This window comes from Nyctereutes procyonoides, unplaced genomic scaffold (assembly GCF_905146905.1).
Source record: "Nyctereutes procyonoides isolate TBG_1078 unplaced genomic scaffold, NYPRO_anot_genome, whole genome shotgun sequence".
Lineage (NCBI taxonomy): Eukaryota > Metazoa > Chordata > Mammalia > Carnivora > Canidae > Nyctereutes > Nyctereutes procyonoides.
Genome location: NW_026575044.1, coordinates 40,209,481 through 40,221,714, shown reverse-complemented (window position 1 = coordinate 40,221,714; position 12,234 = coordinate 40,209,481). Strand labels below are relative to the sequence as shown.

Below are 12,234 nucleotides of genomic sequence, written 5' to 3'. Positions count from 1 at the left end.
TCTTTGCCATGCTCTTGTTCCTTGAGCTCAGAGCCTGGACCATGAGCTATGTCTCCTGTGGGCGGTAACCCTATTTAGGAAAAAGAAATACTAAATAAGAGGCAGAGTGGAATTATAGAGAAAGCATTCATTTTGGAATTAGATCACCTGGCCTGGTATCTCATTTAGTCATATACAAGCTGTGTAACTCTGGGCAAGTTACTGAACATCACTGAGCCTCAGTTTCTTCATCCGGAAAATAGCAGTTGTAAGGATTAACAGCAGTGATGGTGCAGTGCACCTCTCAAAGAGTAGGCGGTAGGCACTCGATAAATTAGAGGCTGTTGCTATTACTGTTATTATTGGTGTGGTATGAAATCCAATCGTCAGGGAAGGCTTGGATCAGCAGGCTCTGATGTGCACATTGGGGTGGTGAGATTGGAGAGGACCCCAAAGGATGAATGGAATAATGACAAGGGAGAAGGAGGCTAATGGCCCAGGCCAAGGGATGGTACCAGAATGCTTTTATAGAAAAAGATATTGGGATGCCTGGATGGCTCAGCAGTTGAGCATCTGCCTTTGGCTCAGGACGTGATCCTGGGGTCTCAGGATCGAGTCCTGCATTGGGCTGTCCGTGGGGAGTCTGCTTCTTCCTCTGCCTGTGTCTCTCTCTCCGTGTCTCAATGAATGAATGAATGAATCTTTAAAAAAAAAAAAAGGTACTAGTGTCAGCTTATCCTAGAGGATTAGGCCTTGGGTACTCAAAGAGGGTCAGCTCTTTAAGTGTGATATCCGAAGCAGTGGTAGTCTGGAGAAAAATTCTCTGTCAAGAAGTTTCTAATAAAGGGGGAGCCCATGAGAAAACAGGGTGCTCGGAGCTCTTCTGTTTTACATTTGTCTTCAAGGGTAAGGGAGGATGACTCTGCCTCTATTTTCCTGATTGACAACTTAATCTGGTTAAGAGATAAGAGTAAAAACCAACAAAAACGAGGTGTACTCTTACAGCAAGTGTTTGTTCTAGATGTCCCATCAGCCTCGGATTTTTATGCAACAGCAAGCTCCTGGCTTTGCAGCCCTGAAGTTTGCAGCTTTATACTCAGATCCTATTTTTAAATACAGACACGCATGCCTGAGTGCACGTAACCAGTTCATTAGCACTGTGGCCAGGGCAGATAGCTTTCTTGCTGCACCAAAGAGAAACCCAACAGGTTTTCGTTTTGCTTTTGACAAATATAGTTATTTCCTTTACGCAAGCCTGAATTCTCTGCCCATGACAGTTCAGTGTTTTTTAAAACTAAAATGGAAGGAAAATTAGAGAGGGTAGAAAATGACTGCCTGTCAGCATATTTAGAAATTTCTTTGGCTTCCGGGAAAAAAAAGGGCAGGACTTAAAATCCTGTGTGTGGTTTGAGGACAGACTGAGGCATGTGTTTTGATTTGAGGATCAAAACTGAATCTTAACTCATAAACATTTTATACTTTATACTTTTCTTAAAGTTTAACTTTGCTGAAATGCAGATGAAACATTGTGTTCTTCAGAGTTTCTGGGGATTTACAGACATGCATGCCTATCTAACAATCCTAAGGTATAGATTATTATAACTATACCTCTCTTGTCTATATAGTTACTTAAAAAAAAAAAAAGCAGTCAGCAGTTAGCTGGATGTTGTACTCCTTGCCAGTGCTGAGGCGTCAGCAGGCAGGGGAGGGGCTGGTTTCTCTGTCTGTATGACCTCTAGCTCAACCAGTTTTTCACAGGCCTCAGTAGCTAGACTCTCATCTATTTGAATAAATAGTGTAACAAGCAAATATGTGTTGAACACCTACTAAGTGCCACACACTAAGAGCTGGAGATAAAATTAAATGCAAATTTTCCTGCTTTAAAGGATCTAATAGTAAACAAGCCAGGACCACACAGTGAAGTGAGTCCTATAGCAGAGAAAGGACTGCCACGAGGATTCTGCAAGATGCACTGCAGCAAAGATTTCCCACAGAAAGTGATGAGCTGCATCTTAAAAAAGCAAATAGGTCATAACTTGGTGAAGGGTCCGGGGAAGAACATTCTAGGTGGAAGAACACATAGAAGGGCTTGGATGAGAAAGAGCATTCGGTGCAATGTGCACATTTCATTATAGGCACTCTAGAAGACTGAGGGAGAGCATGACAAACTTCTCCAAGGAAAGTGCTAGGAGCCACTGGGCTGGTTCACTTTGGGTCATACAGACACATGGGAGCATACTTCTGCTTCCTGATAGGAGCCTGGAGAATCTTCTCAGACAATCATGCATGGGTGGACCACTTGATAAATAAAAATAAACTGGCTCCATTACTTCATGATTAATATTCAAAATATATTCATGCTTCAAAAAATACATATAAAGACATTCTTTTCAAAAAGCCATTGATACCAAGACAGACTTCATCTCAAGCTGCTAGAGATTGGATCTCACAGGAGTAACTTCTGGAGAAATATACTCTTAAGAGATGATATTTTAGAAAGAAACTTGTATTCACAACCTTACTTAGAATTACTGCCTTCTAAGAACAAATATCAGATTTTATTTAACACTGTATCTGACTCTTTCCTTATGTGCAACCAGAAAAATGCTAAAAAAATTCTTCTTCATGAATAATTGTTTGGAAACCCATGTAGGCATTTTCTTGGGAAATGACAAACTACCGATTCACTTGTCACTAAGGAGTAGTAGACTTTTCAGACCTTATGAAAGAGAGTGGCAAGCACTCTTGACTTTCTGTCCCTTCTACCAAGACTGTTTATAGAAGTAAGCTAGGTGTTCTTTACTACAGACTCTCCTTTGAGGCAACTGTGTACCACCTTCCAGGAATGGTAGGGACTCTGATGAGTGATAAAATTTTGTAAGTGATCACAGTGTTATATACCTTCATCTATGAAAATTACTTTAGAAAATAATACAGATTGAGGGCTTATACAATACATAAAAATAAAACTTAACTCCAGACAATGTCTAAAACATCCAAGGCAATACAGAATCATAGGAACAGTTAAAAGCATACAATTCTCAACCAAGTAACCTACAATTGAGTTTTGTGACAAGTAAGTTATTTTTCTAAAAGAATGGCTTTCTCCACATGTTTGAGTTCATTTATACTCTTTGTTTCAATCCATTTCCTTTGTTCTGTAATGAATTGGTCTTTTGTTGAAACAAAAATAAAATATGAGCAGGTGTGTGTACTAATCCTTAATTTCCAAATCTTAGTTGTAGAAAAAATGGACAATGTTACAGGTGGCATGGAGACATCTCGCCAAACCTACGATGACAAGCTTACAGCAGTGGAAAGTGACCTGAAAAAATTAGGTAATCTGCAACAAAAATGAACTCTAATTGCATGTTAAATGACCACAGCTATTTAGAAGGATATCGCTATAAATTCACATTCACCCAAAAGGATGTTAAATTTTTGTGTTGTGTGTTGAGTCTTTCCTCATGATTTAAAGACTTCTACATTTTAAAGTCAAGGAGCAATTTTGGAGTTGAATTCTTCCCCCCAAAACCACTCTATGTGCCAATTAAAATCTGAAGACCAGTCCTGATCAAACAGGACCACTGATGCACTTTAATAAAAGCTCTTTTATAAAATGGTCAGTAAGTTCCTATTGGAAATATTCTAAACTGCATAGAAGAGTTATAGAAATTAATTTTAAAAAATTAAAAGATTCCAGCTTATTTCTATCCTTTGATTTTGTTTCCACTTTTTAAGGAAGGAAATCATAGTGAATTTAATAAATAGTATGTTATTTCCTCTTGACACCCTGCCTAGTGCTCTAGAACTAGTAAAAATCCCCCTCCTTCTTTGAGAAAAGTGCTTACAAAGTTACCTTTCCCAATTTCCCAGGACCTGGTTTTAATAGATACGTAGGTTTTACTAATGCAGAGCACTCTGCAGATACCTCAAGTTTTATGTCTGAAATATACTGCATACTAGTTAAGTCTCTTTGGGATTCTTTGACCTCACCTGAACATTTTTCTATACCACCAGTCTAAGTAACAAATATGTCTTATTCCAGGGGACCAAACTGGGAAGAAAGCTATGAGCACCAACTCAGAACTCTCTACCTTCAGATCAGACATACTGGATCTTCGCCAGCAGCTTCGTGAGATTACAGAGAAAACCAGCAAGAACAAAGATACTCTGGAGAAGCTACAGGCAAGTGGAGATGCACTGGTGGACAGGCAAAGTCAACTGAAAGAAACTTTGGAGAATAACTCTTTCCTCATCACCACTGTAAACAAGACCCTCCAGGCGTATAACGGCTATGTCACAAACCTGCAACAAGACACCAGCGTGCTGCAGGGCAACCTGCAGAGCCAAATGTACTCTCATAACGTGGTCATTATGAACCTCAACAACCTAAACCTGACCCAGGTGCAGCAGAGGAACCTCATCACTAATCTGCAGCGGTCTGTGGATGACACGAGCCAGGCTATCCAGCGAATCAAGAATGATTTCCAAAATCTGCAACAGGTTTTCCTTCAAGCCAAGAAGGACACTGATTGGCTGAAGGAGAAAGTGCAAAGCTTACAGACGCTGGCTGCCAATAACTCTGCTTTGGCCAAAGCTAACAATGACACCCTAGAGGATATGAATAGCCAGCTCAATTCATTCACAGGTCAGATGGACAATATCACCACAGCCTCACAAGCCAATGAGCAGAACCTGAAAGACCTGCAGGACGTACACAAGGATGCGGAGAATAGAACAGCCATCAAGTTCAGCCAGTTGGAGGAACGCTTCCAGCTCTTTGAGACAGATATCGTGAACATCATTAGCAATATCAGTTACACAGCCCACTACCTGCGGACGCTGACCAGCAACCTGAATGAAGTCAGGACCACTTGCACAGATACACTGACCAAACACACAGATGATCTGACCTCCTTGAATAACACACTGGCCAACATCCGTTTGGATTCTGTTTCTCTCAGGATGCAACAAGATATGATGAGGTCAAGGTTAGACACTGAAGTAGCCAACTTATCAGTGATTATGGAAGAAATGAAGCTGGTTGACTCCAAGCATGGTCAGCTTATCAAGAACTTTACAATACTACAAGGTAAGTGAAAATTCTGAATTTATTCCTGTTAGTTATTGATTGCTATATAACAAATTACTCTAGAAATTGGCAACTAAAAACCATAAACACTTGCTATCTCATGGTTTCTGTGGATCAAGAATTCAGGAGTGGCTTTGCTGGGTGATTCTGGCCCAGTATCTCTTGTAAGGTTGTGTCAAGATATTGGCCAGGGCTGCAGTCATCTTGAAGCCTTAAATGGGGCTGTGGACCTGCTTCCAAGATGACTCATTCACATGGCTGTTGGCAAGAGGCTGAAGTTCCTTGAAATGTGAAATTGCTTGAGTGTTCTCACAATATGGCAGCTGGCTTACTCCAGACCAGGTGAGCCAAAAGAAAGCACAAGAAAAAGCCATGTGCCTTTTATGACCTGGCCTCAGAAGTCACATACCATCACTTCCACCATATTCCCATATTCTGTTCTTTAAAAAGAAGTCATTAAGTCCAACCCACACTCAACGGTCAAGGAGGTTAAGCTCCACATCTTGAAAGAGTTTTAACTATGAATTTGCGGACAGTGTTCAAAGACAGTTCGTTAAATATTTATTGAATTTGGACTTTCTCGATGCCTTGCTCTTTCAATGTCCTTATAAATCGGGCTCCTTTGAAAGCAAGATTAATTTGTGTAGGTCACAGAAATTCCTATTTCTAAGTGTCATGAGCAGATGGATGGTTGGCCATCACTGTAACCATAAGGCCAGAGAGGAGGGAAAAAATGTGATTTGCATATAATCTGAGTTTTACTCTAATCCAAGACATCCATGTAAACTGAAAATTCTTGGCTCAAATTAAGTCTCCTCCTGAAGATTTGTGGCACCCATATATGAATAGTATTTTTCAGTCATAAACTATTTTCACAGGTTTTAAATTGAAAGTACTATGTGAAAGATGCTGTGCTAAGCACTCTGGGGTATGCAGAGAAACCCAGATGGTCTTTGCCCTCAGGTAGCTTAAATTGAGAGAATTTTAGAGTATCAGGAGACTTCCTATAAGCAAACTAATCCTGATTTTCAGAAAGAGGGTATAGATGTATAGACACACTGTGTACAGTGGGGAATTTGTCTTCAAGCCTGAGAAGAAGTTGTTAAGAGGATAATTTGTGAGCTTTCAGGAAAACAGAAAACATCAGAATGAAAAAGGCAGGTGAACCTAATCTTATTTCTGCACATTAACAGAGCTACTAGATTTTTAAATTAGGAGAATGAAAAATAGCATATCTGGATTTTACCAAGGCATTTGTCACTGATGCTGTTAAGAACAAGATGGAGAAAATAGGTCCTGGATTACAGCACAGTTAGGTGGATTTATTGGTTATATTGGTTTTCTGTGCTGTGTAACAAATTACAAACTCTGCAGCTTAGGACAACACCCATTTCTTATCTCATAGTATCTGTAGATCAGGTGTCTGGGCAAGGCTTGGGTCCTCTGCTCAAAGTCTTTACCCCAGGGTAGAGTGTCATCAAGGGGCTGAGGTTTCATCAGAGGATTGACTGGGGAAAGATCCATTTCTACCCTCTCTCAGGTGCTTGACAGAATTCATGTCCTTGCAAATGTGAGATTGAAGTTGCTGGTGTTTTTTGGGGTGAAGGGAGCTATTGGCCTAGAGAGCCTTGCCATGTGCCCATCTGACAGCACTGCAGCTTCTTCAAAGCCGGCAAGGGAGTCACTCACTCTAGTCTGCTGAGAAAGCGTTATGTAATGTAATCTCATCTAATGTAAGTCAGGGGGGTGACATCCCATCACCTTTGCCATGTTCTGTTGGCTAGAAGCAACTCACAGGTTCCACACTGAAGGGGAAGGGATGACACAAGGTGTGAGTCATTGGGAGCAGCCCTAGGTTGTGTCTACCACAGAATGAGTATAAAGGATGGTAGTTGAGGAGACCCTGTGGGGCTGGCAGCAGGTCTGGATGGCAGGCGACAGGGGCCTGTTCAACAGCTTTGTCAGTGACTAGCATGTGGATATGGACGACCTGATAATCCAATACTTTGTGTGACATGAAACTATATATATACTAGCCCGTGGATGATAAATCAACCCAGTATGACCCAGAGAAACTAGAATAGTAAAGAGATGCCAGAAAAATGAAGGAAATAGGAAGTACACGTAAAATCCTGCTTATAGGTGGAGAAGACCAGACAAATGTTGATGGGAGAGTGTATGCATGAATGCATGGCGGTTTCAGTTGACTGTAAGCAAGTTATTGTGTCTGTCCATGAATCTAATGTGATCTTTGATTATATCAATAAAAATAATAATCAGTAAAAATTTAATGTTCAAAATGAAGGACATACCAAAGCCCATGCTGTTAACCCTGTCTATAATCACTTAAAGTGCCTACCCCCTTTCCAGTCCTCAGTGCCCCTGAAGGAGTCTGTGAGGGTGGGGAGCTGGGTTTCATTCGAAGGGCGATAAGAGAGGTTTTAAGCACGGTGGTAACGTGATCTGATTTATATTTTCGAAAGGTCATTCTAGGTGTGGGGACAGGAGTCCAATGAGGGGCTATGGGCCACTTGTGGGCGACTTGGAGATGAGAGAAAGGGTGTCCTCATTCAGGAGGAGCATTGCAGGGAGACTGCAGGGCAGGCCTGTCCGGCTTCCTGTAGCCGTGCTCGGCCGACGGGAGGAATCTGCAGGTGCAGCGGGCTGTGCATACTCAGAGTTCACACCAACCTGTTCTTGACCCTGGTCGGTGCTCAGGTGTTTCCGACCCAAAGTGTCCTAAACCCAGAGGAGCAGCCACAAGGGACTATGTGGTAAGGGTGCTGGGTGCAGGGGTGTGGATGCAAGGCCGGGGCCGGTGTATGCGGCTGGACGAGGCTGACAGGTGGATTAGCAGCAGAGGGGGAGGGAGACAGGAGCAGGCCATGTCCTCGGTTTTTAGCTTGAGCAGGTAGGTGGAGGGACAGACAGAGGAGGTGCAGGAAGAGAGGCCCGTTCAGACGTATTAATTGGAACATGTCTCTTAGAAGGAGGTTTCTGACTCGCTGTTTCTAAAACCCCAGAGATCCTGGCTTCTGAATGGTATTTTCCTTTTCTCATTCACCTTTCCATATTACTTTTATCCTTGGTCTTTTCATTACTGGCACTTTTTGTGAGTTGACCTTGGAAACTTCTCAAGTCAACCAGGCAGCCCCCTTTCTGTTCCGCGTGTTCGGCCTCCTCCAGAACAGTCAGAGCCTGGGGGCAGAGCTCCATTTCCCCGGTGCCCTTCTCCCCTGCCTTTCCTCTTTCCCTCCAAGCAGCTCTCCTCCCTGAGGATGAGGGAGCCATGGGACAAAGCAGGATGGAGCAGGATTGGATGCACTTTGGATTATGCTGGCCTTGCCTCCGCAAGGATCAGAATGCTCTGATGCTTCCTGGGAAATCCTTTGGCCTCGCTCGTCGTGAGCCCTTGGGTTTACAGGGCAGCTCAGGCCCAGGAGACGTGGCCTCGCTGGGAAGTAGAAGCTGAAGTGTCTGCTTGCACGAAGCTACATAATGTGGAAACAGACGTTAAACCCCATGGTGATTCCCAGCAACAGTTAGCTCTATATCCATAAACCAAAATAACCTTAAGAAAGCCTTCCTTTTTTGTTACAAATAATGTAAATATTTTTATGCTCATTATGTACATGGAGGACTTCATACCTCATAAGGCACTTTGGGTGGGAAGTTCACCCTGAGGTGTTCCTCCGTAAGCTGCAGAGAATGTAAGTTACACCCTCCTAGGACAATCAGAGGGTTCCCCTCCTCTGCTCTTCTCAGAGAGGCATCAGATTTAGTGGGTAAGAACAAGAGCTCTGGAATGGGACAGACCTGGACACAAACACCACGTTCCTCATCCGTGTCTACCTTTTAGAGTTAGGTGAACTTAATGAGATAATGTAAATACAGCTCTTCGAGTGGTGCCAGCAGGCAGTTGGCTAATAATATTCATACCCAAGTGTAAGTTCAGTGCCTACCCAAGATTTCCCCTCTGCTGCAGCCCCAGCCACTACACCACAGTGAAAAACAGCAGCTTCATATGCCCAAGGAATAAAATTGTACAGAAGGGGGTCAGCGCGGATTTGGGTCTACAAGTACTTCCTGCTGGCAGCCTGCTGCGAGCCCTGGAGGGGAATCAGACTCGGATGCTGCTGACAGCTAGCTTCAACTCCTTTTTCAGTCCATTGTCTGCAATATGCCAGTCCTGCTGCTGAGCATGTGGCTGAATTGTCTGCTTTCATTGTTACATCTCTTCAAGGTCGGAATTACCAGCATTCCCCATTTGCAGGGATGGGAACCGTGGCACAGAGAGCCTGAGTAACTTACCCAAGGTCAAGGGGCTAGTAAATGTCAGTCCTAAACTGGGATCTTTCTAGTTCCCAAAACCATGCTTCCACATGACACCCTGCTGCTGTGTGATGATAAAAGAGAACAGATGGCCTGTTTGGGAGGTTGAAATGTGGAAGAGTTTATTTTCAGGAGAACAACCCATAGAGGTTTCAGTAAGAGATTGACATTTGAGCTGGATCTTGACAGACACCTAGGAAGGCTGAAAGGATCAGGGCTGAGGCCTCAGTTTCTCTCATTGCCAACCCCACCCACTCTTGCCACGCTTCCTCAAACAAGTCTGCTCATCTGAGGACCCTTGAGAGCAGGCATTTAAAGGCATAGAAGCAAAGTGTGGCTAGTTGGTAAGAAGTGGTGGTTTAAATATACCCTGTGGACAAGGGTATATTTGTGGAGGAGGAGCTTCTGTGGCTTTCCAGAAGGCAGTCTTAAACATGAGGTCAAGAATCAAATTATTTTTCAAAATGATTGCTGAATAATATCTTTAAATTTCCTTGGTAAAACAAGTGCTTTCAAAGTACCTCAGTGAAACAGAATGACTTTTTCATAATGTAGGTGTTTAAGAAATGTTTGGTTAGTTTGGGAGATTTTTTAAATGAGAAGCAAAGATATCTCTGATTATATTTCTAGTTTTCTCTATCTTCCAACCTTACCACTTGAGTTCTAAAATCAAGTCTCCAAAATTTTGGATGGCAGTAAGAATTAAAGTTTTCTCTACTTTCTGTTTTGTTGGCAAATAAATTGGAAACTTAAGGGGAGGACACAAGGCTGGGTCCTCCCCAAGGCCTGCAGTTTGGTTTCCAAAGCAGAAACAGCACAGTGACTTTAAAGTCATCTGTGCTCTTTACACTGCTTGTTAGAGGATTCAGGTGTTTCAGGCTCCCTGTTCTGGAAGGTGGGGGACACAGGGAGGTGGTTTTGCTGGCAGTGAAACACAGGCTGCTTACAGTCCTGGTTTAAGTCATATTTAGACATTTCTGGAGGTTGTGATGGCTTGACCAGCACTGTGGGTATCCTGGCATTTTCAGAACCTAGAGCCAGGGAGCCACTAGCTTGGCCGTGAAAGCAGCTCTCAGATTTGCTTCTGAATGGGCCATCACATGTGCCTCCACATGTAGCATGACCACATTCTCAACTCTGAAGACAAGCTGCTACTGCACGAGCTTGTAACTACTCTCGTGTCATTTATCTGTTTGGTTTTAAGATACTAGGGGTGGCATGTCTTCATTTTATTTTCAGTTCAGCAGCTGCCCAATGAAAGAGTCAAGTAAGACCTAAAAGTCTGTGATCATCCAGATGCTAATAAGCAATGCTTGAGTCCCAAGTCCTAGAGGAAGATATACCCCTGGCATTAATAATCTATTTTTTATGGGTGTCCAGTACTGGCTTTTAAAGTGGTTTTAGCTTTTTTTCCTCAGTAATTTTTAAAAAGAAGTAAGTAGGAAATTTCTAAGTCTTAATGAGCAAAGTATGGTCTTACTAAATACTTACATATCCGAATGACTCCTCTTACACATGGGACACATAGTGTACATTTTTATTTAGCCCAGCATTGGCAGGCTAGCTTCCTGCTCTAGCACTGTGATGGTTTTCCCAAGGCCGAGGCAGCAATGGATGAAGAAATCAAGAACACTCTGCTTGCCAGGAGTTTATCCACAGTCATGGAGTATTAAACTTTATCTTATTTAAGAGAGAAATAACTTGTAATGGATGTTGTGCTTCATGTAAAAAAAATTCAGTTTTTATGCTCATCCTGCTGGAAAATACATCACAAGTAAGATTTTTTACCTTTATCAAGGCAAAAAATTGCATCTTCTCTTGATATCTTTCCCTTTCCTTCCCAAGATCTGGAAGTTAGCACCTCCTGATATTTTGCACTGACTGTGGGATCCATGTTTGGTGCTGTTCTTAAAATAAGTCACAATTTCTATGTGGAGTGAATGGAGACATTTGAGAAGCACTTCAGTTTAGAGGGAGATAGCTGAATACCATAAACTACCAGCCCCAGAAAGATAGAAGATTAATGAAAAGCTATCATCCTAGGTAAGGGAAGTCTTGGATTCATATCAGGAGAGGAAGAGAGAGTTGTGTGTCTCTGGAGTTCTGTTGGAAACCAGAGAAAGGTGGTGCGCCCAGATGGCTCAGCGGTTGAGCATCTGCCTTCAGCTCAGGGCATAATCCCAGAGTCCTGGGATCGAGTCTGTATAGGTCTCCCTGCATGGAGCCTGCTCCTCCCTCTGCCTGTGTCTCCGCCTCTCTCTCTCTCTCTCTCTCTCTCTCTCTCTCTCTCTCATTAATAAATAAATTAAATCTGAAGGAAGGAAGGAAGGGAAGGGAAGGGAAGGGAAGGAAGGAAGGAAGGAAGGAAGGAAGGAAGGAAGGAAAGAAAAGAAAGAAAGGAAGCAAGGAAAGAAGGAGGGAAGAGAGAGAAAGAAAGAAAGAAAGAAAGAAAGAAAGAAAGAAAGAAAGAAAGAAAGAAGAAAGAAAGAAAAGAGAAAGAAGAAAAGAAAGAAAAGAAAAAAAGAAAAGAAAAGAAAAGAAAAGAAAAGAAAAGAAAAGAAAAGAAAAGAAAAGAAGGAAGAAACCATAAGAAGGTGTTCTGGAAGAAATAGAACTCTCTGTCACATTGGTCTGTCACATCAGGAAGACAAGCACCTAAACAGTCAGTATTCCATGGGCACAGGTAAACTCATTTCCCATGACGTGCAATTACATACCAAACTCAGTAGGGAGCAATTGAGAAATATTGATTATTGGCAAAACCCCTTAAAGAGAATAAGGATAAAGAATCTCTAAAGCACTTGAATTTCCCGAAAGACCTTCTTCAT

At 42.4% G+C, this 12,234-nt stretch overlaps 1 protein-coding gene across 1 annotated transcript in view; it reads left to right on the top strand.

Moving 5' to 3' along the window:
- Nucleotides 1-12,234, top strand: part of COLEC12 (collectin subfamily member 12) — a 181,560-nt gene that overhangs the window by 144,577 nt on the left and 24,749 nt on the right. Inside the window, exons 4-5 of the mRNA XM_055324621.1 lie at nt 3,219-3,317; nt 4,028-5,074. Coding sequence (XP_055180596.1) covers nt 3,219-3,317; nt 4,028-5,074 — 1,146 coding nt within the window. The remainder of the gene's footprint in view (nt 1-3,218; nt 3,318-4,027; nt 5,075-12,234) is intronic.